Raw genomic sequence first — 27904 nt, 5'->3', positions numbered from 1 at the left:
GGCTTTTTTACAACAGTGTTTAGGATTATTTTTTTTTGTATCAGTTTATTGATGTCAATATTCCCTCTAGGGTGGGGTTAGAGGGGGCATGACCTCTGATCCTGCACCGATTTCACTCAGTGGGGCTTGTGGTCATAAATGACACATTGCCCAATGCCCCAGCTATTTCTTTGTCACACATCCCCCTTCTGTGACTGCAGGAGGAAGCAAGCGTTTTCCATCTTCGGTCTCAGTTACTCCCAACCCCTGCGCTGCGAAGGGATGCAAAATGTCAAAAGTCAAAATGTGAATTGCAACTTTCTTGCTAAGAATTGAGAGTCTCTGGGATGATTCTTTCACAAGTGTGTAACGGATGCCCGCTCGTGTGTCACTCCCTGGCACCTTAAGAGCTGCACAGGACAACAAATTGACAACCAGGTTTTACCTCTCATTCAGTGGGGATGTAAGGACCCAGCGTTGACAGGGGTGACCCCATTTGCACATGCGCACACACACCCTGTTCAGGGTCATGTGTTTACTTTTTAAAAGAAATTGCGTCATTCTTTTTTATTGTTTTCTTCTGCTTGAAAGAAACTTCCACTGGTCTTTCTGCCGTTCTTCATGGGAGGTCCCGAAATTACAGTTTCTTTAAACAGGAATGACTAGGAAGACAAAAGAATCCACCAAGGCTTGCTCAATGCTCAGTTGGATATGCAGATGGAATAGGTGCAGATTCTGGAAGATCTAGAAAGCTATTGTGTGTTATGGTGTGCAGTTGCTGTATAGGAGTCCACAGCTCACTACAAAGATTAAAAATTGAGCATAATAGGTTGCCTTTAAGAAGGAAGTTGGCACAAAACACAGAAAAATTGGGGAAAAGTGCAAAGAAATATGTATTTTTTTAGCATCTCTCCATGTGTTTCGTTACAAAACATCAAAGTGGCCCTTGCATCCTTTCCTTTTTCAGTATGTGGCACCCCTGTGTTATGCTAATGACAAATAGCAGCGTTTGCTTGTGTAAGTTATATTTTCAAAAAATATTCATATTAGTGTAACTGGAGATTACACAAATCCTGACCAGAGTAGCGGTCTACAGGTGTCAACGCACCCTTGGTATTTTTATGGCCTCTTTTCACTCATAAAGTTTGTGTTTGTTTTGTGTAACTATCAGCACTTTATTGTCACGTGAAATGCAACTTTTATATTCAGATTTTATGGTTCCCAAATTGACACACACTTTGCAATTACATGGAATTCCCAGAGTCGGGCTTTCCCCCCAACACACCCCTGGGAAATGTTCAACTCAACACCAGTTCAAAGGCTGTGTGAGCTTTCCTCGGAAAAGCGATTCTGCTGGAAGCTCCCACAGTGGCTTCCTTTGTGCCTGTGTGACCAACTCGCTCTGTATTCCCCCCTCGCCTCCGACTGCCTTTCTTCACTCAACCCGCTGATCCGAGAAATAGGTCAAAGTAATGAAAAGTGTGCGCTCAGAGTCATTTTTGACGCTAATGGTGTTCGATGGTGACTGATCCTGGACATGGATTTGACTTTCGTGTTTTAAATGCTGCTTGCCTAACTCTTCGTTTTTGTGTTGAAGTTTTGACAACGTACTGCTTGACTGGTTGTTGTTTGTCCAAGTAATTGCGTGGGGTTATAAACTGTGAGTTTACGCCTGTTGCCCTTTGAAGGCTCAAACAGGAAGAGACAACAACCCTAACTCTTGCTCAAAGCTGCTTGTAGGAACTTTTCTCATGTACCTGGGATTTTGAAAAACCTTGCAATCCTATCTGCACTTGGCATTCCCACCTTCACATCATCATCAATCATCATACATCAAAGGTACTTAAGAGTTGTCAGATCAAAACAGCATCACCGCATATGACATGTGATAGTAGAGTCTAATTTGGACCTACTTCCTGGTACAACGCTCTCACCATCATGACAACTGTACAGTCTTGCGAGTTGAGTGTCACCTTTAGTAATTCACATTACAGTGGTCAATGCAAGCAGTGTAATTACACCAACGACACGCTCACTCTATTTGGTCTTCAGGAGACGGTCTCTCTTTTGATAGGCAAGATGTAAAGCAACAACATAAATATTTGAGTCAGATGTTAGTGCAGAATGAAGAGGGAACAGCTGCCTGTGTGGAAGGTAAACAGCGTCAGACCTCATGACCTTTTAATCAGCAAGATATCCACTGGCTTCCTATTACTAACAACGTATTGATTTGACAGTATATTAAAGAGGGGCGGTGTTCTCTCTGCGCCCCACCAAATGTAATCTTGGAGGAGGAAGAGAGATGGGAGCTCTTTTCATCTCTGCCTCAGCAAATTACAGGCTGGAAATATTGGATTCAGTGTGTGTGTGTGTGTGTGTCAGGACAGTCTTCCAAAACATTCCTCAGCCATGATGTCACCAACTGTCTGCGAGGATATTTATTGTCTGAGGCGGAGGTTTATCACGTGTGAGGGGTGGGGGGTGGCTGCTGAAAAGTTTGTGTGCTGCTGTGTGTCTCGGTGCGTCAGGGGTTGTGTCTTTGTGTATTCTCAGACCGTGTCTCATCTGCCCTACTTGTGTGGAAGATACACACAAGTCAGGACTGGTTGGTTTGGGGGAAAACGCCGTAAAACCCGCCTGTCGTGCATTTCATCGTCTCAGGCCATGTCCACACGAATATTTATATAAAACGCAAATTTTCATTTATGCGCAAAGACAAGACGGGACAGCGCTAGTCTGAGGCGATGGTGCAAGATCCAAGCATTTGTCCTCCTAGGTTGGGTCACATCACAGTCAAGACTGGTTGGACTATTTTGTGGTGCAAAACGACAGTCATTAAGATATAGTCATGTCTGCTTGCCAACAACAGTCATTTCCATTGAGTTGTAGCAATGGTCATAGATGCACCCATGAACCGAAAGTGGCTGGGTGGTTTTTTATTTGTTAGAATTAACCAAAATTATTAAATCTTTGATGAAAGATTGACAGCAGAGCGTACGTGGGGGAGAGGTCCTCCGCACCCTCCATTCATCAACTTTTACAAAGATGGCTTCCCTCACGCCTCTTTCACACCGTATCTGCCCAGAATATCTGCATCCCTTCAGACCAGAGCTGTCCTATCTAGTCTTTGAGCGTCAACCGATGAGAGGTGAAATATCTCCTATGACAACCTGAAAATTCCAGTTGCGAATCAGGATGGAGGGTGGCTGTTGTCACATACATGGTTTTGCCCAACACAGGCCCACAAAAGACACCAAAGGAATCCTAAAACATAATACGGTGCAATTTAGGATCAGGGCCCATGTAGAAGCTGGGGTGTTAGCGGAAATGCCTGCGTCAAATATGCCTGCTATTTAAGACCAGTGTTCAAAAATACACAAAGTGGCTCCCTGAAAAGGTCAGAGCTGGTTTCATTTGGAAAAACAGACACAAAGGAAAACATTCCCTTCTTCTTTGCCTCTGAGGCAGATCGAGAGCAGACAGCGTCGCCATGGTCGAACCAGCAGACAGACCATCCGCAGCCGGCCAGAGACTAGGCGCCCCCGAAAGCTTCGGGGTGTCCACCCTTGAGCCTGGTCTGCGCCCTCCTGCACAGCCACCAGGGAGAAAAGTCTCCATCAGGGTGCAGATGCTGGATGACACACAGGAAGTCTTCCAGATATCGGTGAGTAGTGTCTTTATGTAAGTTCATGTGTGTGTGTGTGTGTGTGTGTGTGTCTCCTTCATTCATCCAGTGAAGGATGGTGGAACACTTGGCATTCATTCACATCGAAGAAAGCAAAGATTTCGACTGCTACCTTATTTATTTGAAGTTGTTAGACTCGGCAGACCTGTTCCTTCTTAAACATGCTCGATACGGTAAGTCATATTGAAGTGTGAGCATCATTTAAACAGAGAGTGCCTTTAGGGTGCAGCTCTACCTACTTCTTCACTTTCTGCTCATGTTTGTACTTTAGCAAGTTTATCTACCTTTATCTCCTCCATTGGCCAAAGTGTAGGAGAGAAAGCATCGCAATGGGCGGGAAGCAAATGAAACATTTTCACTGCTTATCACAGATGCAGTCAAAACAGGAGAGCCATTGTCTCACCTAATCATGTCCTTCCCTGTGTTTGCACAGTTGTGCAATTTGTCGTGCGAATGGAGAGATAAGCTGATGATGCCGGCATTGGTTGGAAGCATAGAAGACCGGGGTCTGTTTAAAGTGGGCATAAATTCAGAAGCGGTTGTCCCAAGGGATATTTCTGATTTTAATAACATTAGCTGGGAATATGCGCTTGGCCATACACTCATGGGGGGGGGGGGGCTGCATGGCGTTCATTCAGGAAGACAAAGACAGACGGCAATGACAGGAAATTCCACATAATTAGTAATATTGAACATTTGTTGCCATTTGCTAAATTAAACACACACCCACACCCCCAAGACTCCGGATACTTCTGCTTCGCCTTCACACTCCCTGGAGAGCCCCGTAACCCGGCCATGGCTTGAAAAATCAAATTTTGATAAGATTATACACATGCTATAACCTGCACGCATCAAACCACAGGTTTGCTGATGGAATAGCATCTTTGGTGTCAGTCCACCACAAGGCTCTAATTAGTAACGATAACTAAGTCTCATCCAGCAATCTTATTTGACCTTAATCCCCGGAAGACTGTTCCAATGCATCCTCATTATGACTGACTTCTTCACCCGGATGGCTATGCGTGCTCGGATGCGATAAGATTACTGTGTGGGATTTTTGTTGCATGATTGGATTTTGACTTTATGATCTATGTCCGTGTGTCTGTGAGATTTAACGGTGACAGACGACAGGAGGGTTATGAGGCTTAGGGTGCGAGAAGTGCCTCATGGGCGACATCACTTGATGCACTAGCAGTCCCCCAATGTTGAAGATATATGAGCTACAAGTCCCTCAGCTGCATCACACCATGCACACGCCAGAAACATACTCACTCCATCACTGTTGCTTTCACTGGCCCAGAACATGCGTCTTCTTCCTGTCACGATGGCCCTGCTTGGGAATAAGAGAGGAATAATGTGGCAGACACATGAAACATGTAAAGCAAAACAAATATGGTGGAACCTTGATTACAATGTAAATCCAATTAATCTGTTCCAGAAGGCCCAAAATGTTAACACAAAACAGGTTTTTATAGTTTTACAGTTATGCTTTTACATTCATAAAATTATTCTAAATGCATATAAATAGTGAACGAAAGGGATAAATATACTTTTAAGGTTGCCCTTACCTTCAATGAAGACATGATTGTTGCCAAATACATGACGTGACAGCAAAATCAAGACAGGCACTACCTTTCTTTTCTGCCATAAGTTAGTTCATCACTTCTATTTGTCACTTATATGCATTTAGAATTGTTTTATGCATGCAAAACTTTGTGTCAGAGTTTCCGGTAAGATTAAATTTTCATCATTACACCAGCACCATGCGATGCTAACGAGGCATTAAGACGTTATATACACCTTGAAAGCGGTAAGCGTCCATTTTAGAGGTCACTAAATATACTAGTTGACCACACTGATCATTCCCTGCCATGTCTTCGTCTTCTCTGGCAGACCGGGTGAGTTATGATGCATGCCGCCATTTTCTGTACGGACTTGTAACATCAAGGTACATTCATAGACAGTCCCATTATAATGTGTTTCCGCCAAGGCTGAAACACATTTGGTAGGAGGAACAGTCGGCCAGTCCGAGGGGCGTCGACATGAACTGGTTCCACTGTGTAATTAGGGATACTGTATACCTTTTGTGCTCAAGATGCTGTATTGTGATTGAATTTCCACATTATGGGTGGGGTTACTAATAAAGAATTAACATCATAAATGCCTTTTGTTGTTAGCACCGCATACTGTATAGGACAAATAACAATACGTGCATTCATTGGCTTGTCCTCCACACCGTGAGATCATGTGGAAGCAGCATCCCTCACCCTAAATGCTTCTTTGTTACATAATGGTCCCCATTCCTTGCTTCATTCTTGCGGTCACAGACTTCCTCTTTAAATTGCAACGCAGAAGCAGTCCAGCAGATGACATGTGTCATCTCCTACCCCAGTTTGGGTAGTGTGTTTTGAATTTAGAGCCACGTGGACACATTGCAACCTCCTGGCTTTAAGGACAGGGCCACACAATGACCTCAGAAATGAGCTCTGAAATAGCAAACGAATGTGAGGTTAGGAATGAGAGGGTGAGTTGCAGCTTTGGAGTGAAAGGGAGCAGGATGGGGCCCCGGAGAGGGACCAAAGTGCTGTTCACGGAGAACGAGAGCAATGGCACTCAAAGAGCATTCACACACACATCCGTTCCCCAAAGAAGTGTTTCACCATGTGCCCATCACACGCTGCTTGGCTGCTGATGGGATGCTGGTTGTTCTTGAAAATGCAGTGAATGAGATCCCCGGTGGGGAGCTGAGCTCCAATTCAAGGTCGGTCATCACTGCAGCTCTGTTTTTGTGGAAAACGGATGCTAGCTTAAATGAACAGTCAGGAGCAGCTTATGTTAATGTGTAAATATGCAATAAATTGCTGCATTCAACTTCTGCAATACAATGAAATAAAAAATCAAATCAAATAGTTGCCATCCATCCATGCAATCATCTCCACTGATATCAATTAGTATATAAAGTCAGAATATTAACAAAACGAAAACAATGCAAAAAAGATTCTAACTGATGAATGGATGGAGCTTGGTAGTGCGGATTTCCCAAACATCCTGACGAGGTCGATCAATAGGGTTTCCTCGCCTTCTATAGCAATTGTTGGCACTCACGACAGGGCGGGTTATTTCGCAGTGTCATAGCAACACCTAGGGATGATATGTTTAGGACTGACACGGGTACAGGGCAAACAGAATAGCTGAAGTGCAACATTGTTCAAAAACCCAGACAGTCTATGAAAATATTGGATAAAAAAACAAATCATATGAAATTTGGGTCCAAGGAACACCAAGTTTTGACGGCCCAGCAATAAATAGTAGTATGACTCCAATAATATAATTCATTTGTATGTTGTGTCACATACAAAGAGCCACCGCATTGGTCTCTCCTTCCCACTTGTGAGTGTGCAGGTGGTTGTTGCTCCACCAGAGCCGTGAGATTTACGGGGCTCATTATTGCGGGTGGCGGACTACAGACGCTGCCATCCCGCCAAGTACGCTAATTGCTTTTTTTTTAATGGGACAAGGTTATGCATGTACTTCACTTAATTGTCTCCCTCAAGTGTGCCGTGAGCTGGAACGTACATATTGGCACACACCAGCTGCACACCACCCCCCCCCCTGCAGCCACAGTTGCCAATGGGCATCGTCATTATGTTGTCAATTTGATAATGCCTTGCTGTGAGTGCAAGAAGGTAGGTCGCCATGCTCGAATACGTGTGAGTCCTTTTCCATCTGCTTGCATAAAGGAAGTGACTTTGACGTCTTGCCAGCAGGGTTAAGCCGTTTAACCTAATCTGAGTGTGAGCCTGTGATTGGTGGTCAGTCCAGGAAGCAGGGACCCTCTCCCAGCTGTCTGGCTAAATGTTTTTTTTCCCCTTCCTGGAAGCGGAATCCATACCCATGCAATTTCATAGTACTATGTTGATGTGTTCTCACTATCCCATTGTCCTTCAACTTGTCCATACATAATGTCAAGGTCTGGTCAGGGGTACAGCGCGTGAACGTCTGGTGTCATGTTGCATGAATCTTGCATTCTTGGCTTGTGGCACACTGACCTGCATGTAATGGTCAGGTCACAGCACGGCGAATACACATTGTATTATACACATAGTATATAAAGCCAGACCAGAGTTTAGTTCATTTTCAGTCATTGCCACGTTTTTCCCTGCAAGCTCTTCACACTGTGTGTTGCTGCATGCCATACAAAAAGGAAAGCAATGAATCCAGATAAATGTTTTTGATCCTAAGGCCAAACTGACAAAGGTAGGCGCCCAGATGGTGAGAACATTTTCCTTGGCTTCTGGCTTCGGTTGAGAGAGTGATGTAAAATAGTAAAGGGAAAACAAAATCATTCCTGGTTAGAAATGTCTATGGATTATCATAATGTGTTTATAAAAATGGCTCAGGTAGTGTTGAGTATTAAACTGACTGACCTATAAATATAGTTAGAATGTTGTGTTCTCCTGTTAAATCATGCCAACATTTCAGATAATGAGATTTGGGATGGTGCGGTACAACTGCCCCTGTAATGTCACAAAGGAGCGAGGTTCCTAATATGGGCGTGACTATAAGTCAGATAAGCTCTCTGCTTCCCCCAAGCTCTGCTTTTGTGTGTTTAGGTTGATAGCAATGGCTTGTAAAGGAAAGCCACATTTGTTTACAATTCCTAAAGACGCCACCATCAGGCAGTGGTTGGGGTTCCGAGTTCCCTACCAGCAAAAGAAATTTATTCTAATCTGTCAATGGCATTTCACGCTGGACAGTTTTGTAAACATGGGCCATTATGGACTTGCCCACAAACTTGCTGAAGCCCTACACCTTTCCAACATTCCAATGCTATATTAAAAGCGGAAATTTTAAAAAGGTACATCACCGTTTATTATAAACTCCTATACCGTTTATCAACTCCTATAAAGTTGGGTTCGCAGCTGGCGGCACAGACCGAAAGTTTGTCTAAGCACTCAGAGAAATTAATTAGTGGCAGAACCAGGGTTTTCCCATACAAGTGTTTGGTTCAAACCTTGATGTTTTCCCTCCTCGAACATAGTCATGGGTCGGCTTGGGTCACACTGGTGTATGAAAGGCCCCAGAGAAGGGGTCGGGTTTTGGATCGACAAGCTGTAGAATGTAGGGAAAAAAGCGGGTACAACCTACTTGGATGATTCTCCTTTAGTAGTGCAGCAGGATGACTATAATTTGTCTGCTGCAAAACCAGCATGAGTCACTTTTTATATGAAAAGTGCCCAGAAATAGAAAGCGCCAGCTGCAGACAGTGGCTGTTTATCGATGATTTGTTGTGATGGAAAACTAGTCCCACTTCCACTGTATCCTACTCAACAATACGAGCCACGTTGGTATGGGTCCTTCATACACGGCTTGGCTCCTGCCAAAGAAAGAGCCACAGTTTCCTCACTGACTCGTGAGCGGCTCAGTATTTAAACTAGTAGTAGTTGAGAAGTAAAGTGAAACCCAAGTAATAACAGCCCTGTAGTCAAGGCTGTAGTCAGTGGTACAGTTAAGTCATTTCCCTACTTTGACCCATGAAAGATATCCAAGTTCAACCGAAGGTGTTTATTTTGTGCATACGTGTTTATGGCGACATGATATGTCTTCATGAAGCCTGTGTTATTGATACTTAAACCCCACCCTTCCTCAGCAATATTCCCTGCTGCACTCCCAGAGGGATACGTAATATCTCCCTGAGGCATGCCTTCAGGTTCCTGGAAATATCAGCAGCTCGCAGATACTAAAGTGAAATGTTTTCTTTTCAACAGGACTGAATTTTAGCTTTTGAAGCCGGAGCCTGCTCGGTTGCAGTGATGAAAATGTATTTTCCTGAGCCTGTTGGAGCCTGAAATGGAAATAATTATAGATGAATCTTATATGATGGGTTGGTTGTCGGTCCTTTCTTGTTTTGCACTCCTGGTTCATGCAAAGTTTCAGACTTTTAGTGCTGAAAAGATCTGTTTTAGTGAGGAGATACGAGGGTGGAACAGCTTCTCCTTTAAGCTGAGTGTTGTCTCCTCTTAACCTCCTTTCAGCCAAGATTACACCGCTGACAACTGGATCTCATCCAACCTTCAGAGATCCTTTTTTAATATGGCTTCTGCCCACCCTCTCCCGCCTCCCCCATTCAGTTTATCACAAACACACACACAGGATGCCATCAGATTCCCATGTTGCATTTTTGCCATCTGACTCAGCAGAATGGTGGTACGCTATTATTTCTGGATTCTGTGTGAGCACGCCTGTCCGTCTATGCATGTGGGCGTGTTTGTGCGCTCGGGCTGACCACACAGAAGCAGATGGCTGCACGCACACACCAGCCAGATGGTGACAGACTTGGCTTACACCCTTTGCCTTCGCCACTCGGATTCTTCTTTTTCTCCCTCTTAGGATCTTTGCTTTTCAGTAACTGAAGGCACCGTTTTAAGTACATTTGTAGCTTTCCTAGAGGAGTAAAAACAATGAATTCGGTACTCCCGAGGGCTGTACCTTTCTGGGGGAAAATGTGAATCACAATTTTGACAGAGCGTTGTTGCTTTCCATGGGAGTATCAATAGATGACACCCCGCTTATAAAAAAAATGCCCTTCAGAAGAAAGGCACAAGAATAAGACACGGAACCCACCAGCTGAGAATCAATGCTTTAGATGTTTTAGATTCTTGGAGTCGGTGGTTCAAACTGAATTGTAGGACTTCCATGGTGTTCACCTTCAGAGCTTCCGCTGTATAAGATAATAAAAGCACTGCAGTGTGGGAGGGTGGCAACAGGAGGAAATATCCGAGGTTAAATTTGGGTTAGGTTCCACATCTGTGTGTGTTTTGGCTGCACTCATTAGCCGGTGCACAGCTGAGACCATGAGACTGGTACAGTACAGGCTTCCCTGAGGTGTTTGGTTGTTTCTGAACAACCGTTGCTGCGCACCCGTCAGCTATTCATTAGACGTCACCCCGAAGTCTAAACCTAGCACAGGGGTCAGAGACCAGCAGCTTGTTAAGTCGGGGGGGAGAAAGTGGTGAGAAAAAAAGGCATCCAGACTTGCAGCCTGATTCTGCTGTGAAGCATCTAATTAGTCCTCCACGATGGCGGGTCCTCCTCTTCTCCTCAGGCGGGCATGGTCAATATTATCTCATCCCTTCATTTGATCTCTTCCAGCAACGCTCCCCTGGCAAAGTGCTGTTTGACCTTGTTTGCGTACATCTCAACCTGGTGGAGGGTGATTATTTTGGGCTGGAGTACCAAGACCAGCGCAAGATGACGGTAAAACTCTTACAACGTTTCTCCACAATTATGGTGCTGTCTTTGCCAATGTGACGTTAATGTCGAACTCCAACCTTCACGCAGTTGTGGCTTGACCTGCTGAAGCCGACGCTGAAGCAGATTCGACGTATGTAATGTTGTATTGTCTTTTGGAAGGAGTTCTGATGAGTTACTGGCTTCTTTACTGATGGCACTCCCGTCCTCTATATTTCAAGGGCCCAAGAACACCATCCTTCGTTTTGTGGTGAAGTTCTTCCCTCCTGACCACACGCAACTCATGGAGGAGCTGACTCAGTAGGTCCTCACCACACACGCCTGATCTGCAAATCATTTCTATGTCCTAGCATCAACACCTGGTCTCTTTCATCCCTCTGAATGGGCCGTCCGACTCCAGCATCAAACAGGAAGTGTGCTCACCACCTTTCCCCCCCTCCTTTGTCTGTCTCTCATTGATGGATTATTTGGGTGCATGCAGACAAAACGGACACACGCAAGACAAGTTTGTCTTAAAGCGTGTGTTAAATTGAACTGGCTTCAACGTTTAAGACGGATTATAAAGCCCAACTGATCACAGCCAAGTATTCAGACTGACATTTAGCATTCCTGGCCATTAACCTATTCACCTCACGCCTTTTTTCGAGTGTGTTTCCCACACTCTCTGCTTCTTTTACTCCCGACAGGTATCTGTTTGCCCTCCAGATCAAGCGTGACCTGGCCTGCGGTAATCTTATCTGTAACGACACCAGCGCCGCCCTCATGGTCTCCCACATCATTCAGTGTAAGTGCAAGGAGGATCTCAGCTTAGATGGTGGAGGCAAGTGGACCCAGACGCAGGAAAATAGACACAAATGCAGGGAAGCAACCAGGTTATTTGGCTGTGGGTCTCTCACGGGGTGAACACACACAGAAATGGTCATATGTCTGCAAATTAAGTTTTTTGGGTGGTATGGAATGTTGATAGAACAGCACGAGTAACATCTATGTACGCCTTAGAAAAGTATGATGACCAGAGTAGGCAACGTCGAACACCTGAATTACATCTGCTCAAATATGAGTGACCAACGAAACTGCTAAAGAGCCGCAAAAGTAGCCCGTGTTAGGGATTATTGTGCCTGTTGTGAGGTAATACAAACCTGCCAAAAGTAACATTACCAACACCTAGTCATTAGTGTAGAATACTACATCTCATCACAACATCTTTGAATGCATCTCCTCAATGCCTTATATTTGTATTTGACTTCATTTTCATGCTTGAAAATGCAGAATTGACACCAAAATACATGGAGTTTACTTGGATATGCGTTTTATTCAACCATGACACTGCTATGATTTATTAATTAATATATTTTTGAAAAGCCGTCACAATGTGCAAGGCCCACAATGAGGGCTGTTTGACTCGACAGAAGACAGAGCGTCTGACAAGGCCAGTAGAATCACTCCAGACAGACTCAGGAACTATGACTAGAATAGGAAATTAAACAGGAAGTTCCCACATTTCAACTTTCCATCAAAAGTTTGAATGGTGCAAACAATCCTTGCTGTGTCTGACTTGTTTGATGGAAATATCCTGATGTATAAGACCACACTGTCCTCCTCTTTTTCCATCTGCTTTGCCCCAGTGCAAGTAAACAGTTCAAATGAATTGGTTGTCACCGTCCCTTAATTAATCCAACTCCTGGATCTCCACCGCCCCTCCTCCCACAACCCTCCCCGTCCTTTCCAGCCGAGATAGGAGACTTTGACGAGACCCAGAGCTGGCAGCATCTCCTCCACAATAAATACCTGCCCGACCAGGACGCCATCAGGGACAAGATCACAGACTGCCACCGCAAGCACGTGTGAGTTGGTTTAATCCTGTTGTGGACAAAACACGGCATTTGTGCAAATTAGGCCCCTTTTGGTTGCTTTTAAAGCACAGTGCTCTTATCTGATTGGGGGTCAGCTGCAGGCGGGTGTCACAGGTCAGAGGTGTCGGGAGTCATAATAAACACAGACGTCCGCCACAGGATTTTTATCTCACACACTGCACATCCATCATGCAATCACACCCCACACATACTCCGCTGTGATTTGTATCTCTCTCTGACGTTCCCTCCCCCACACAGAGGGGGCTCCCAGCATGCACCTGGGACCACGCACACCAGCACACTTTTTCCACTGTTTGCATACACACATCATTTCCCTCGGCAAGAGGCACCGATAAGCACTGAAACCTCTCCCCCCATCCCTCAGCAGGAAGGAAGTGGCTAATTCAGCAGGGCATACAGGAAACAGGAAGCTATTTTGAGAATTGCAAGGAAACAAAGTCTGTCACCGCGTGTGTGACGGTGTTGTTTCTGCATTCATCTGGAGGTCATTGATAAATAAGGGGGTCATGTGTGACAGCTGCTGCGTGAAAATATGGACACATCCTTATAGATGCATCACATGAGTGTCCACTGTTGTCCTCCTCAGCGGACAGACCCCCGCAGTGTCAGACTACCAGCTGCTGGAAATCGCCCGGCGACTTGAAATGTACGGCGTTCGTCTGCACCCGGCCAAAGACCGCGAGGGTACCAAACTCAGCCTGGCTGTGGCACACACTGGAGTTCTGGTCTTCCAGGTAAGAGGAGCTGGCTTGGAAAGGGTGGACGTGTGCTGTGCTGGCCTCGGGTGCGATTCCCACTCTCTCTACTACAGAGCTAATTCCTGTCTTCTTTCAGGGCTACACGAAAATAAACGCCTTCAACTGGTCCAAGATTCGCAAACTCAGCTTCAAACGCAAAAGGTTCCTTATCAAGCTGAGAGCCGATCCCAATGTAAGTACCCCCAACCCCTGCCGGCACCCACACCCACCATCGTGTCACTCTCCCGTTCTTCTCACGCCCTCTTCCGCTCCTTCCAGCAAAGCGGCCACCACGACACGCTGGAGTTTGCTATGGCCAGCCGAGACTGCTGCAAGATCTTCTGGAAGATCTGCGTGGAGTATCACGCCTTCTTCAGGCTCTTCGAGGAGCCCAAGCCGAAACCCAAGCCCATCCTCTTCACCAGAGGGTCTTCATTCCGCTTCAGGTCGAAACTCGCTTGCAGTGAACATTTCCATGACATGTTTTTTGAGTGAAACAACAACGGTAAAGAATAAAGCATATTGTTTTTGCAGTGGTCGAACTCAGAAGCAGATCATTGATTACGTGAAAGACTCAGACCCCAAGAACATTCCGTTTGAAAGGTGAGACTGTTTGACCTAAAATATTTGTCTTTGGTTTGACCTTTGGTTCTTTGTCAGGAAGCATAGTAAGATCCTCTGCAGTAGCGGCATGACCCATCAGTCGCAGAAAGAGGTAAGCAAGTCATCTGATTTCATATTTCAGAAATTAGAGGACATAATAAAACTGTCTTGCAGAGTGGCATGTCCGCGCCCATAGAAGATCTAGCGGACTCGTCCAGACAAGTGGCCTCGGACCCCACACAGGAAACTCAAGGGGCCATGTCTCACACCAACGGCTTCCATGATGTACCTGCAGATCCCAGCTCAGATGCAAGACAGAACCACAACGGTGCGGGCTCGGTGCCGAACCAGCAGTTTCTCATCCCAGGTCCATCCTGCAGGGCAAACAAAGGCAGCAGTTCGTCCATCCCTTACATAGATTGCAGCGACGTAGACAGTGAATGTGACGTCACAAAGAGCAGCACAAGTTGCGGCCAAGCAAGCGACAGCAACAATGATAAGCCCAATAAGCACACAGGGTGTAACGGGGGCCCAAATGGGAGTTTGTTCAGGGTGGTTAATGGCTTCTACCACACCAATCACCAGGGGCTGATGCAACAGCGAGATGTTAAGGGTAGCAGGAATGGCGGCGATCAGTCTCAGTGCAGCAAGGTTAACGGTAGCCATCGGGTCGAAGGCGATGACGCTTTGTCAAATGGCAGTTCTTATCATGGCCGCCTGCCTCTCCACAGCACGCTGCTGGATGAGATTTTTCAAGGTCGCGATAGGCGATTCACGGCGCCGGGTCGTCCGTTAGGAACAGGCACGCACAGTCAGTGCTCAAGCCCGGTGATGAACACCTTCCACCACCGCACAAACTCGCTCGGTCACGCTGAGGTGACCAACGGTCAGCATCACTCGACGCCACGTTGGGACGACGGCGGGCATTATTTCAGTAAGCGTCCCGGGGCGACGCCTGTGGAGGCGCCCGCTGTCTCCCCACCCAGCCACTACGGCAGCTACTCGCCCATCGTTTCCAACCGCACACCAACACATCTGGCCAAGCAGTGCAACAACAACATGCGCAATCGCTCCGATACGGATCCGTTCATTCTCAGCCAAATCACATCCACGCCCGTCTATCAAACCAGCCCACATCGCTCCAGGCTGCATTCTCAGACACCTTGCTCCGCTCCGCTTGAGCGGAGAATGATCATTACTAACGGCAATCACACCGGGAACCTCATGGTTCCGGGCCAGGCGCAATCCAACACGGTGCAGCGCTTGTTTGGCCGCCACGGCAAGGCGGCGGCCTATAACAACCGCAACAACCTAAACCAGCCGGTCCAAATGATTGATGGCTCCACCAGCAGCGGCAGCGACACCAGCGACACGGAGTCCGACACCGCCAGCAGTGCGTACAGCCACCCGCTCATGTACGGCAACCCTGCCGCCGTCAACTCCATGAATTCGGTCAACTCAAACGGCGTGACATCGTCCCCGCTGCCTCGCAGCAAATTCTCCTTTGGGAGCCTTCAGTTGGAGGAGGGCGAGGATGGGGTGGTGGAGGAGGAGGAAGGGTGCTACAACCTCAACGAGGGAGATATAGGCGGCCGCGTTTTCAGCTGCTAAGTCAGCCATCGTCTTCAGGCATCACTGCGCGTGATTTGACTTGTATGTATGAATGGAGTATGTCCCAGTGCTCATTTAAGGATGTAAGGATGAGACTGTGCCGTGTGTGGTTCTGATGCTTGGTAGGAGCTTATATAGCCAGAAAATCTGCAGATATCATGTAGACATAGCAGTTGTACCGTGTCCTATTGCCTTTTTCTTCAAATGGAGGCTTATAGGTTTGGAACTGGAAAGTCTGATGGCAAGCAAGCGGACGCAGTGAAGGTTTGCTGGCATCTTGGTAGAGATCCACTCGCCAGGTGACATTTCACAATGTGCCATAACCCAAACTGTAATTGATGACTGAGGTGTTTGTGCGGATGAGCAACCCTGCAAACTTGTAGCGTAAATCCTCAAATTGTGCTATTTTAGCAAGAAATTACAATTTTTTTTCACCTCTAGACCCATTTCACGCTTGTTTATTTAATTGTTGATGTGTTTAGCCAGCGAGCTAACTTGGCTACCCAGTTTATTAGGTTATGTCTGTGTAGAATGTGTGTGTTGGCTTTCGAGTCCACTTGCCTCGATTCACCCCTTGCGGATTAGCTTGTAATGTTTTATTTGTTGTCTGGTGCAATACTTTAGGTTTCTAGTTGAATATCAAAGGGGACGTTGTTTGGATATGTTTGTGTGTAGGGCATCGCTGCTGGTTTGGACTGTCAGGATGAGAGCTGCCTGAGACTTTAAGATGGCAGCCTCTTCGTCAAAAATGAGTTAGCCGTGCTCACTGCCTTCGAGCTCACATCCTTTTGTCTTGGGAGCACTTTCATACTTGCACTGTCTCTCCGTGGTTGATACTTTTGTAGTATTTTTGACTAGTGAGTAAGAATAACCTTTATACACTGTTTGTATTTTTGATAACTGAAGCTCTATCACTTTAGTGGGCGACAGGCCTTTTCCGGTCTTTACACCTTTTGCACTCCCACTAAACCACCCAACATCAGCTTGTGTCTGCTTGGCTCCTGGCATGCAAACACAGACACACAAACCCGCTGTGCACTTTCCTTGCACTCCTTTTTCACCACATGATTGAATTCTGGAGCATTCTGCTATTTTCTTTACTGTCATGCATATGACCGATGGTCGAATGTAAAGGCTCCGTCCTATTGTTCTGTTTAACCATTCCACATGGTGTCAAAACGGCCATTTCGGACCTATAAGGGCAGACGAAAACTGGTTTGGATGTGTGAGGTTTAACTGCACAGTCATCGCCAATCATATTCATGATTGGATGTCGGCAATTTTTAACATGTCTAAAGTTTGGATACGTAGTTTGGAACGAAAAGCAATAAGAAAGCCCCAAAAGATGGAACCATTAAACGGCGTAGTGGGACAGAGCCTTAAGGAACCTGTCACAGAAGTGTTTCAGTCCTACTAATGAATGACCTTTCCCCTTTGCCTTGGTCTGATGCTATGTAATGTCACTGTTTTTGAGCATGAAGACGATGCATGATAACCAAGAAAAGCGCCTTTTTCTATCATTCTGCTCGGTCACTCAGTATTCAGAGCCTCCGATGGCTCCACAATGTTTGAGAAGCAGGATGGCAGCTGCAATACATTTGCTGTGCCGTTCCCTTCGAAACATTTAGGACCCATTCTGCCTCCTTGATTCCTCACTGTGCAAAGCAAAGATGCCTCAACTCCAGCGGGTGGGAGGGCGACACAGACGGACACGAGTCAGGTTCCTTTTCATGCATACGTAGGTTAAAAATAAACACAAATAGAAGAAGACGTGCAAGTGGGAGTTTTGTCAAGTGAAGGTCACACAGAGGTGCTGGAGTTGAGTCACCTTTGCTTGTCTCTCCTCAAAACGCTAACGCACTGTTGTCATTTCGATATGCTGTACATACATCAGATAACATGATGATAGATTATGATATTGTACTTTATGGGGATAATCAGAGCCATCTTTGTGTTGTTTTTTTCCTGCACTGTGGCAATGGTCCATTCATTGGGATTGAGGACTCTGCATGACTTTTATTCATAGTTTTCTCCTGCAATCTAAAGCTTGACCTTGCAATAAATACAGGTGGTCCTTGGCTTACGCCCAAATTTTGTTCCAGACTGATGTTTAAAAAAACAAAGAGCTTACAACCTCTTCATGACAATATATAGAACATACAGAATATAGACTGGACTCCATCAGCCTCAGGTGTCCATTTGTAACATGGTATACTTACATAGAAAGACACACTATAAACCTTGCAATGCTACCTATACACAGAATTCCCAGCGTCACCCGTTAGCGCCGATTAGTGTGCGGATGCTGGAGCAATATTACACTTGATCAAACTTACTTAAGACTTGTCAGATGAAAACATGATATTAGCGTCCACTTGACTACTCCAATTCACTGTCTCCTGAATCTGAACTCTAAGAATGATGGGAACTGTAGTTCTTTTAGTCATAAATTAGTCACATTGGTGTTGAAGCCGCATGGTTCAAAGCGCGCAGGGAGCCAAAAAGTATTTAATTCATCGACCGATGGGAGCTGTGAAACAAGGCCCACCTGTAGTAGACAAGCTGCTTCCAAGAGAACTGTCAATCTCTCTGAATGGCTGAACTGAAGGTTTGCATTACTCACACTAAAATGTTTTTCACATTTCTCACATCTGTCCCCTTTTGTTTATTTTCACTTGCTGGATTGTATAACTATTATTCTTATTTCCTTCATCTTCACTGTTTAATGCTGTAACCTACTTGTCTGCACTAGTGTCAAATAAAAAAAAAAAAAACACACACACCTTGCATGTTTCCAATGTGAACATGAGGATTTTCTGCCTTGGATCCAACGCACCCCTGCAAGCTGAAAGGTGTAGAGGTTGTCCATCATGTGCATGTCCTGCTTTGTCGCTCCTGCACTGTTTGTTCTTGCTTGGCCGGTAAGTTCTTGTCAAAGCAAAATCACAGATCTGGATTTAGTGGTTTTCCACTTTAGCCTTTTTTTGTATGTACTATGTGTGTGTGTGTGTGTGTGTGTGTCATAAAGCTACCAGCATGTGGACGCTGGGAACTTTGGACCCGGGGAGGTATGGCATCATGAATTTGTAGTTAGCTTTTGTAAAACGTAGTGAGCGTTCTTAGTGAAGCAATGAAGCATGCACTACTACTACATGTGCATGCCTTGCTACTAACACTACCTTTTACAGCTTCTTGTCAGAGAAGGAGCTCGCCTTGAAATTCATTGCCAGGCTGCTTCAGAGTGGAGGAATATATTGGACATAGTGGAGGAAGGCAACTTGGCAGTGAATTTCTTAGTACTACAGTAGTTGGCCTTTCTAGTCAGGCAAAATCTGTCTCCAACCCTGCACACTCGTCTCACTTTTCCCTCATCTTCCTTTCTCTACAGGAAGCCCTGTCGCCAAGGCTTCGCCGCTGCACTCGGTTGTGAACGGAGCACTGAACGGTGCCATCGTGGGTGTGGTGGCCCCAAGTCAGGTTTCACCGCTGACCAGCCCGCTGCTCGGCGACGCCGGGTATGTTCGCAACGATGAGGAAGACGAAGCCAGGAGGAAGGTGGGCGTGTAAAATGTTTTCATGCAAAATATGCTCGTGCGGATCTCTACACTTTTTTTGTTTTGGGTCCAGAAGTTTCCCACAGACAAGGCCTACTTCATCGCCAAGGAACTGTTGACCACCGAGCGCACCTACCTCAAAGACCTGCAAGTCATCACAGAGGTGGGAAAGCCAACAGGAAATAATAATACTTCCATAACTACACATCGGTATGTCAACTGTGTACACGGCGTACCGAGGGGGGGGCTTTTTATTGGCCCCACGGCACATTCTAAAAATACACTTTGTAGCAGCAGGCGTGGTGACTGAAGACCACCGATAGGTGAAACATAGTGCCGGGGATGACCTCTGACCTTGCTCTTGATACAAAATAGCACACGTGTTGCTTTTCAACGGTGGTTTCCACAATCTTTGATGTGGGAGGAAGGCTTCTGCTGGGAGCTCTTTATTTTGTTTGGCTGAAGGTGTTGAATCCTCCCTTTTTATTTACCTACCTTTGTCCTCTTTTTCTGCTCCTTTATCCCAGGCTTTCCAGAATGTTGCGGAAAAAGATGAAGAAGCTTTTCCTGTTTCTGTCAGGAACCTGATATCAGCCAACTACGATCCACTCCACAAGTTTCACCAAGGCTTCCTCCAGGAGGTGGAGCAGAGACTGGCACAATGGTCGGTGCCGCTGTAGGAAAGCACAATACAGTGAAACTGAAAGTGCACCTTTAAAAAGTTAAATGCCGGCTGCTTTGCGTTCTAGCAGCGTTCCCAAGAATCTGTGACTTAATATGTTCCAGTTGTGTGTGTGCATGTGTGTTTTTTAAAGAGAGACAGCTCTCGCCTGACACCTGCTGCAAAAACGTTTGACTACTGCACCTTACTGCATGTGGACCGAGCATAATACTATACATCATGTCATTTATGTATTAAAGCCGCTAAGCTACATGTAGTGGGAATCACCTCTAAAAAGAACCTTCAAAAGGCCGACAATGATCCATTTACCCAACATAACTTTGGCCATCATCCACAATCCTTATGTAGGACATGAACACACATCTTTCTCACACACTCTGCCATCTCTGCGTGGAGTTTCCATGTTCTCCTCGTGCATGCATTTTCTCCGGGGACTCCGGTTTCCTCCCACATTCCAAAAACATGCTAGGTTAATTGGCGACTCCAAATTGTCCATAGGTATGAATGTGAGTGTGAATGGTTGTTTGTCTATATGTGCCCTGTGATTGGCTGGCCTCCAGCCCAGGGTGTACCCCGCCTCTTGCCCAAAGACAGCTGGGATAGGCTCCAGCAACCCCCGCGACCCTCGTGAGGATAAGCGGTAGAAAATTTATGAATGAATGAATGAATGAATGAATGACTTCCATATAAGTAAGGTGCTCTGTCACTACGCCAGAAGTGTAGTTCTTCAGTGTTTGCTCCTACAATAACAATGCCGCAGAGACTTGGTTAATAACGTAAATAGACATTATTGCCGTTTTTTGGAGTTTGTTTTTTTTAGAGGGCTTTATCGGCGTAATAGGGGTATCCCATTACATGCTTTGTTAGCTGCCTCATGCTCGCTGTTTATGTCTCACTTGATTGGGGATGATGGGGCAAATGTTTTTAAATTGTTTCTTTTCCCCTGTCAGGGAGGGTCGATCCAACGCACACATTAAGGGGGACTACCAAAGAATTGGTGATGTTCTGCTGAAGAACCTTCAGGGTCTGAGGGTAACTGAACGACATCTAGCGCTACCTGCAGCGCTTTCCTCCTGGGTTATCTGACATTTTATTCTCTGCATCCGCAGCAGCTGACGGCTCATCTGCAGAAGCACTCAGAGTGCCTGGTGGAACTGGAGAGAGTCTGTCGGTAAGCTTACATGCAGCGGGAGTGTGTGTCCGTCTTGTTTAAACGTCCCCACGTCTTAGGTCGAGTCGCAAGGCGGACGCTCTGTGTCGAGAGCTGGAACAGCAACGGGTGTGCTACCTGCCCTTCTACATGTTCCTGCTGCGGCCGCTCCACCGCCTCCTCCACTACAAGCTCATCCTGGAAAGGCTCTGCAAACACTACCCGCCCACCCACGATGACTTCAGGGACTCCAGAGGTAAAATCCCGCCTCCAGCCGACGTACTTATGTCACATATATTTATCATCCAACTCCTGGACTGATCTCTGCAGCTGCATTGGCGGACATCACAGAGATGGTGCTGCAGCTCCAAGGCAACATGATGAAGATGGAGAACTTTCAGAAGCTTCTGGAGCTGAAGAAGGACCTCACGGGCATCGACAACCTGGCCATCCCTGGAAGGGTCAGACACCTTGATGAACAGGAGATAAACATCCTCCATGCGGTACTAACGCCTTTGTGTTGGACTCACAGGAGTTCATCAGGCTGGGATGCCTCAGCAAGCTCTCAGGGAAAGGATTACAGCAGAGGATGTTCTTCCTGGTATGATGGCCACTCGACACAAGCTGACCTGAAAGCCAAAATGGACCATTCTGCCTTTTCCTCTCTCCAGTTCAGCGATTCCTTGGTGTACACTAGTCGGGGGATGACCTCGTCCAACCAGTTCAAAGTCCACGGCCAGCTGCCCCTCTATGGCATGACGGTATTCCAAGAGCTCGCTCCAAAATATCACAGAAATCTTCCTTGTATTTGGAGACACGCGCTTGATGAGTTGGAGTGGTGTGTTTGTGTGCAGATGAGAGAAAGTGAAGAAGAGTGGGGCGTTCCTCATTCCTTCACCCTGTTTGGACAGCGGCAGTCGGTGGTGGTGGCGGCCAGGTACGCCTCAATTCACCATTATGTCACCTTTCAAAACAGTTTCACCAGCAGTTTCCAAGCCTCGTCCAGCGAGGGCCACACCTTAAAAAAAGTCTCTTTTCATGCTACTAAAATGACATCATTTTTCCTCTTAATATGACAAGGTTATTGTTGTAAAATGACAATAAATTGCTGGTTGTGCCCAGCTGTGCGGCCGAGATGGAGCGATGGGTGGAGGACATCAGGATGGCGATTGACCTGGCGGAGCAGAGCAACGGGCCTCACACGGACCTGCTCTCCACCAGCCCCCCCGAGAACAGTAAGATGAGTGATATTGGTTTGTGGGATGGAAGCAGCGATCCCAGCAAACGTGTGTTCTCTTTTGGGTATTTGAAGTGCTCGCCTCATTAGAGTTCAAAGTGAAAAAGTGATGCAGGGTATTTCCGCCACCGTCATACTAAAGTCTGTCTTGCCTGTTGGTTCCCAGAGCTGCTGGAGGACGGCGGGGCCGAGCATGAGTCGGAGGAGGAGCAGTGCGGCTTGCGTTCGTCGCTGGAGCGCCAGGCCCAACGCGGGAACACCACAGTGCACGTCTGCTGGCATCGCAACACCAGCGTGTCCATGGTGGACTTCAGTATCGCGGTGGAGGTATCAGACTTTCTCCTACTCTTTCTCTCACCAGGTGGAATCAGCCATTTGGTGTTCCTGCAAGGTTGGGTATATCATCATATTATCAATAGAATAACTGATAATAAATGGGCAACAAATAATTCCTGGTTTAATTTTAAGATTTTTTTAGAAAGTTAATAGATGATTTCCTGCTCTGTTTAATTTGCAATTTTATTATTTATTATTTTATTTTTTTTAAATAGCAAACCATGTCTCTCTTGTAAAAATAATGTAATTTTATAACATTAAAATAAAAAATGTAAACTGTCAAAATATTCAGAACAAAAAATTTATGGCTAATTTAAAATACAGTGAAGAAAATAAGTATTTGAACACCCTGCTATTTTGCTATTTCTCCCACTTAGAAATCATGGAGGGGTCTGAAATTTTCATCGTAGGTGCATGTCCACTGTGAGAGAGATAAACTAAAAAGAAAAATCCAGAAATCACAATGCATGATTTTTTAACAATTTATTTGTGTGATACAGCTGCTAATAAGTATTTGAACACCTGAGAAAATGAATGTTAATATTTGGTACAGTAGCCTTTGTTTGCTATTACAGAGGTCAAACGTTTCCTGTAGTTTTTCACCAGGTTTGCACACACTGCAGGAGGGATCTTGGCCCACTCCTCCACACAGATCTTCTCTAGATCAGTCAGGTTTCTGGGCTGTCGCTGAGAAACACGGAGTTTGAGCTCCCTCCAAAGATTTTCGATTGGGTTCAGGTCTGGAGACTGGCTGGGCCATGCTAGAACCTTGATATGCTTCTTACGGAGCCACTCCTTGGTTTTCCTGGCTGTGTGCTTCGGGTCGTTGTCGTGTTGGAAGACCCAGCCACGACCCATCTTCAATGCTCTGACAGAGGGAAGGAGGTTGTTCCCCAAAATCTCACAATACACGGCCCCAGTCATCCTCTCTTTAATGCAGTGCACTCGTCCTGTCCCATGTGCAGAAAAACACCCCCAAAGCATGATGCTACCACCCCCATGCTTCACAGTAGGGATGGTGTTCTTCGGATTGTACTCTTCATTCTTCTTCCTCCAAACACGCTTATTGGAATTATGACCAAAAAGTTCTATTTTGGTCTCATCTGACCATAAAACTTTCTCCCATGACTCCTCTGTATCATCCACATGGTCATATGCAAACTTAAGACGGCCTTGACATGTGCTGGTTTAAGCAGGGGAACCTTTCGTGCCATGCATGATTTCACATCATGACGTCTTAGTGTATTACCTACAGTAACCTTGGAAACGGTGGTCCCAGCTCTTTTCAGGTCATTGACCAAGTCCTGTCGTGTAGTTCTGGGCTGATTCCTCACCTTTCTTAGAATCATTGAGACCCCACGAGGTGATATCTTGCATGGGGCTCCACTCCGATTGAGATTGACCGTCATGTTTAGCTTCTTCCATTTTCTAATGATAGCTCCAACAGTGGACCTTTTTTCACCAAGCTGCTTGGTAATTGCTCCGTAGCCCTTTCCAGCCTTGTGGAGGTGTACAATTTTGTCTCTGGTGTCTTTGGACAGCTCTTTGGTCTTCGCCATGTTACAAGTTAAAGTCTTACTGATTGTATGGGGTGGACAGGTGTCTTTATGCAGCTAACGACCTCAAACAGGTGCATCTGATTCAGGAGTGCAGGTGGACTTCTAATGGGCAGACTAACAGGTCTTTCAGGGTCAGAATTCTAGATGATACACAGGTGTTCAAATACTTATTTGCAGCTGTATCACACAAATAAATTGTTAAAAAATCATGCATTGTGATTTCTGGATTTTTCTTTTTAGTTTATCTCTCTCACAGTGGACATGCACCTACGATGAAAATTTCAGACCCCTCCATGATTTCTAAGTGGGAGAAATAGCAAAATAGCAGGGTGTTCAAATACTTATTTTCTTCACTGTATATATAATTGTAGATGTCTCATTAGCGTGTTTTATTTAAAGTCGTTTAATTTGCAATTGCAATCATTCTTTTGTTTTATTGTTTTCTTCGAAAAAAATATTGAGGTAGCTGCACAATAAAATGTATTCATGAGTCATCACATGACAATCAAGGCATTAATCAAATTAAAATGTACAGGAAATGTCTTAATTTTTCTTAGTCATTTAATTTTTTTAATAAGTTCAAAATTATTACACATTTATTCCAAATATTGACCATATTTTTTGTCCAAATAAAATTGTGGAGAACACACAAACATATGTATCACATTCCCTTGATGGCATTCAGTTGCTGCCCTTTGCTCCTAGAACCAGCTGTCAGGGAACCTGCTGAGAAAGTTCAAGAACAGTAACGGCTGGCAGAAACTCTGGGTGGTCTTCACCAACTTCAGCCTCTTTTTCTACAAGTCACACCAGGTTTGAGAAGCCCCGAGCGTACATACGTTTAGGTTGAGACTGTGAATGGAGGGTGTAACCCAGCTGTTCCCGGCAGGACGACTACCCCCTGGCCAGCCTTCCTCTGCTGGGCTACTCTGTCACCATCCCATCCGAGGGTGAGAACATCCACAAGGACTACGTCTTCAAACTTCACTTCAAGTCCCACGTCTACTACTTCAGATCCGAGAGCGAGTACACGTTTGAAAGGTGCGCCGTTTGTTGAGCGATACGAGGTACGATGCGAACTCATGTGGCGTCTCTGTGTTTCGCCAGGTGGATGGAGGTCATCCGTAGCGCCACCTGCTCCGCCGGCCGCCCCCTGCCGAGCACCAGGAAAGACCTTTATTGATGGAGATGTTCCCACCACAGACGTGGAACTATTTGATATGTAAATAGTCTTGACACACACTCACAGGCCCTACTTCTGCACCGCTTCTTTGTATTCTTGAGGACATTTTCCTTTTCCTTTACTCGCACGTATGTTTCACAGACACCACCGCTGGTGTTGTTTTTCCATGCCTTCAGTTATTTAGGAATATCATTTTCATTTTGGAGCCCTTTACCATTCATTTAGACCCTTCTGGAGTTTAATACAGCAAAACTGAGAAAATCAGCAGTCATTTTACACTAATATTCGGAGAAAAATGTTTCATCTACTGAGAAAAAGTCCTAACTTCACGGGAATAACATCATGTAGCATGTGGCATACATTAAAAAATATTCAAGATTTTTTTTTATAATCATATTACAAAAAAACAAGTTTTCATTTTTGGAAAATTGTGTTGCGGAAAAAGGGATTTTTATTTCAAAATATTACAAGAATAAAGTCATAATTATGAGAAGGAAATTTACAGGGGAAAAAACAGTAGAAATTAGTAGCATAAAGTTGAAATATTGTTTTTAAAAATCATATTAGTACCAAAACAATGAGTAAAGTTGTCTTTTGGAAAAAATAGTTTGCCAAAAATGTCAAAATATTATGTGAAGAAGAAACAAATTTGTAAAAACAGACGGTGGAAATTTGAGAATAAATTCAAAATATGAAGAGAAAAAGCTGTATTCTCACGACAATTTTACAAGAATGTTATGAAGTCAAAGTCATTTCCATAGCATAAAGTTTCAATATTCAAGAAACAGCAACAATGGGGAGGAAAATAGTTGATAATAATGTAAACATAACTTGTCTACATGTGTTGTTTTACAACATATTAAAGTGGCATCCTTTCATTTTTCACTCTGTGGCCCTCGCTGGTACAAGTTGGAACACTCCTGTTCTAAGTTATACACAGGGTGAAACGGACCTGGGTTTTGGTCATCGTGAAGGGCCCAAAATCAATATGACATTCCTAGGTTTCCTTCAGCAGGACAATCATAAAGAGTCTCTGTAAAGGTCATGCAGAGACATCTCTTGCATATTTTTCCTGCAATCTTTTGTACAAAACTTTGATACACTGTGAAATGATGATGTGCTTTCTTGAATTTCTTCCTTGGACAAACCTGAAATGTTGCTTTTCTTAATAAAGACGATTAAGTGCCATTCAGAGGTGGACTTTGCTGGTGTGTTTTGGATCATTGTCCTACTGCACAACCCAAGTTGTTTCAGCTTGAGGTCACGACATTCTCCTTCAGCAGAATTCATGCTTCCATTTATCACAAGTCTTCCAGGTCCTGATATTAAATAATTATACCACGTACCTTTATTACAATTGTTGATTCAAAATCTAAGCATAATGTCAAAATCGAGGACTTCTTTGTTGATGGTCCCGAAACACAACATCCTGGTTGTACTGTATTGTAAACTACTGGTTCACATTTAATCCGTCTTATCTGTTAGACTTTCATCTGTCTTATTATGCTGGCCTTGTAAATGTTTCACAGTAAAATGTGTTTACTAGACACTTTTCACATCACCTCAGGGCACTTCTAGATGCTCTATTTCTGTGTCAGCTGTCGCTGAGGTGAAACGCCTGATTGTCTGAAGCATCTTATCTTTTTCAGTGATACAAGAGAGTGGATGAACAAACGTATGCGCTTTAGTTGTGTTGTGTTATGTCAGAACTGCTGTACATCAGGCCATGATCACCATAGGAGTCGTAGTTGTCGTAGTGAGTCAGCGAGGGCCAGTCCGGCTGGTACGTGGTGGTGCTGTACACAAACGCCTGAGTGAGGCTCCCCGGGGCCAACTTTTCCTCTTCGTCGGCTGGCGGGCCCAGCCACTCCTTCACCGTCAGCGTCACCAGATTTCGCTGATACATGTCGGGAATATCTTCGAAGTAGTCCAAGAATTTTAGCAACGCCTCGTCCACTGTGTAGAGCTCGCCGTGAACCACGTGACCCCGACCTGGGATGTTTAGGAGGAAAGGGATGTTGTTCCGGCCGGCGATCACTAGGGGGAACATCTGAGTTGTGACCGCTGTGGCGAGCAGCTGCGCGTGTCCATTTTTGTTGTCGGTCATGTAAAAGTTGTTAGGTTGCCCCCGCTTTAGGGTGCCGTAGACGAAGACTTGAGCCATGATGCAGGCGCGGGCACCTTCTGTAATAACATAACATTGCACGCCAGGCAATGGGCATTATTCTATATATGCTCTTTAACGTCAGCAGCCCAACAGCTTTTAACGGGAAACAGTTTCGGTAATTCGCTGGATGAAACACATTGAAAAAGCGAGAAACTTTACCTGAAGTGGATGAAGGATATGTTCACACGCCTTGTCGACCGTAGGCACCGGCTTAGACACGTTTGACAGGCTGGGCGTGCGTATTAAGACCTGGAAGGGGCGGTTCTTCTGGTTGTCCTATACTGACAATTTGTGTA

General features: G+C 45.3%; 2 protein-coding genes across 5 annotated transcripts in view; one reads left to right on the top strand and one right to left on the bottom strand.

The window, feature by feature from the left end:
* Positions 1–26629, top strand: part of LOC131104203 (FERM, ARHGEF and pleckstrin domain-containing protein 1-like) — a 27194-nt gene extending 565 nt beyond the window's left edge. Inside the window, exons 2-28 of one of the 3 annotated variants that reach the window (XM_058051137.2) lie at positions 3448–3643; positions 10817–10921; positions 11006–11048; positions 11137–11215; positions 11602–11699; positions 12645–12759; positions 13376–13523; positions 13624–13719; positions 13806–13972; positions 14061–14129; positions 14187–14241; positions 14304–14496; positions 19129–19295; positions 19368–19457; positions 19822–19958; positions 20927–21008; positions 21086–21147; positions 21207–21382; positions 21457–21587; positions 21659–21727; positions 21798–21887; positions 21981–22063; positions 22249–22361; positions 22530–22690; positions 24964–25071; positions 25148–25299; positions 25366–26629. In XM_058051137.2, the coding sequence (XP_057907120.2) occupies positions 3470–3643; positions 10817–10921; positions 11006–11048; positions 11137–11215; positions 11602–11699; positions 12645–12759; positions 13376–13523; positions 13624–13719; positions 13806–13972; positions 14061–14129; positions 14187–14241; positions 14304–14496; positions 19129–19295; positions 19368–19457; positions 19822–19958; positions 20927–21008; positions 21086–21147; positions 21207–21382; positions 21457–21587; positions 21659–21727; positions 21798–21887; positions 21981–22063; positions 22249–22361; positions 22530–22690; positions 24964–25071; positions 25148–25299; positions 25366–25441 (3039 nt within the window). In that variant the 5' untranslated portion in view covers positions 3448–3469 and the 3' untranslated portion in view covers positions 25442–26629. The remainder of the gene's footprint in view (positions 1–3447; positions 3644–10816; positions 10922–11005; positions 11049–11136; positions 11216–11601; positions 11700–12644; positions 12760–13375; positions 13524–13623; positions 13720–13805; positions 13973–14060; positions 14130–14186; positions 14242–14303; positions 14497–19128; positions 19296–19367; positions 19458–19821; positions 19959–20926; positions 21009–21085; positions 21148–21206; positions 21383–21456; positions 21588–21658; positions 21728–21797; positions 21888–21980; positions 22064–22248; positions 22362–22529; positions 22691–24963; positions 25072–25147; positions 25300–25365) is intronic. The other 2 variants (XM_058051136.2, XM_058051135.2) reach the window with 2 other exon arrangements.
* LOC131104205 (gamma-glutamylaminecyclotransferase-like) lies at positions 24796–27904 on the bottom strand. 2 transcript variants are annotated; one of them, XM_078796874.1, is made up of 3 exons: positions 27768–27904; positions 27176–27625; positions 24796–25411 (listed from the first exon to the last, which is right to left on the bottom strand). In XM_078796874.1, exons 2-3 carry the CDS (start codon positions 27603–27605, stop codon positions 25377–25379), a joined length of 465 nt encoding a protein of 154 aa, XP_078653000.1. In that variant the 5' UTR covers positions 27606–27625; positions 27768–27904; the 3' UTR covers positions 24796–25376. The 2 variants fall into 2 exon arrangements, with proteins under 2 accessions (XP_078653000.1, XP_057907126.1); XM_058051143.2 differs by lacking the exon at positions 24796–25411 and having other exon boundaries at positions 26041–27625.

This window comes from Doryrhamphus excisus, linkage group LG15 (assembly GCF_037039965.1).
Source record: "Doryrhamphus excisus strain RoL-2023G ecotype Guam linkage group LG15, RoL_Dexc_Guam_v1.1, whole genome shotgun sequence".
In the NCBI taxonomy this organism is placed as follows: Eukaryota; Metazoa; Chordata; class Actinopteri; order Syngnathiformes; family Syngnathidae; genus Doryrhamphus; species Doryrhamphus excisus.
The sequence above is the reverse complement of the archived record's forward strand: the minus strand, read 5'-3'. Positions and strand labels throughout refer to the sequence as shown.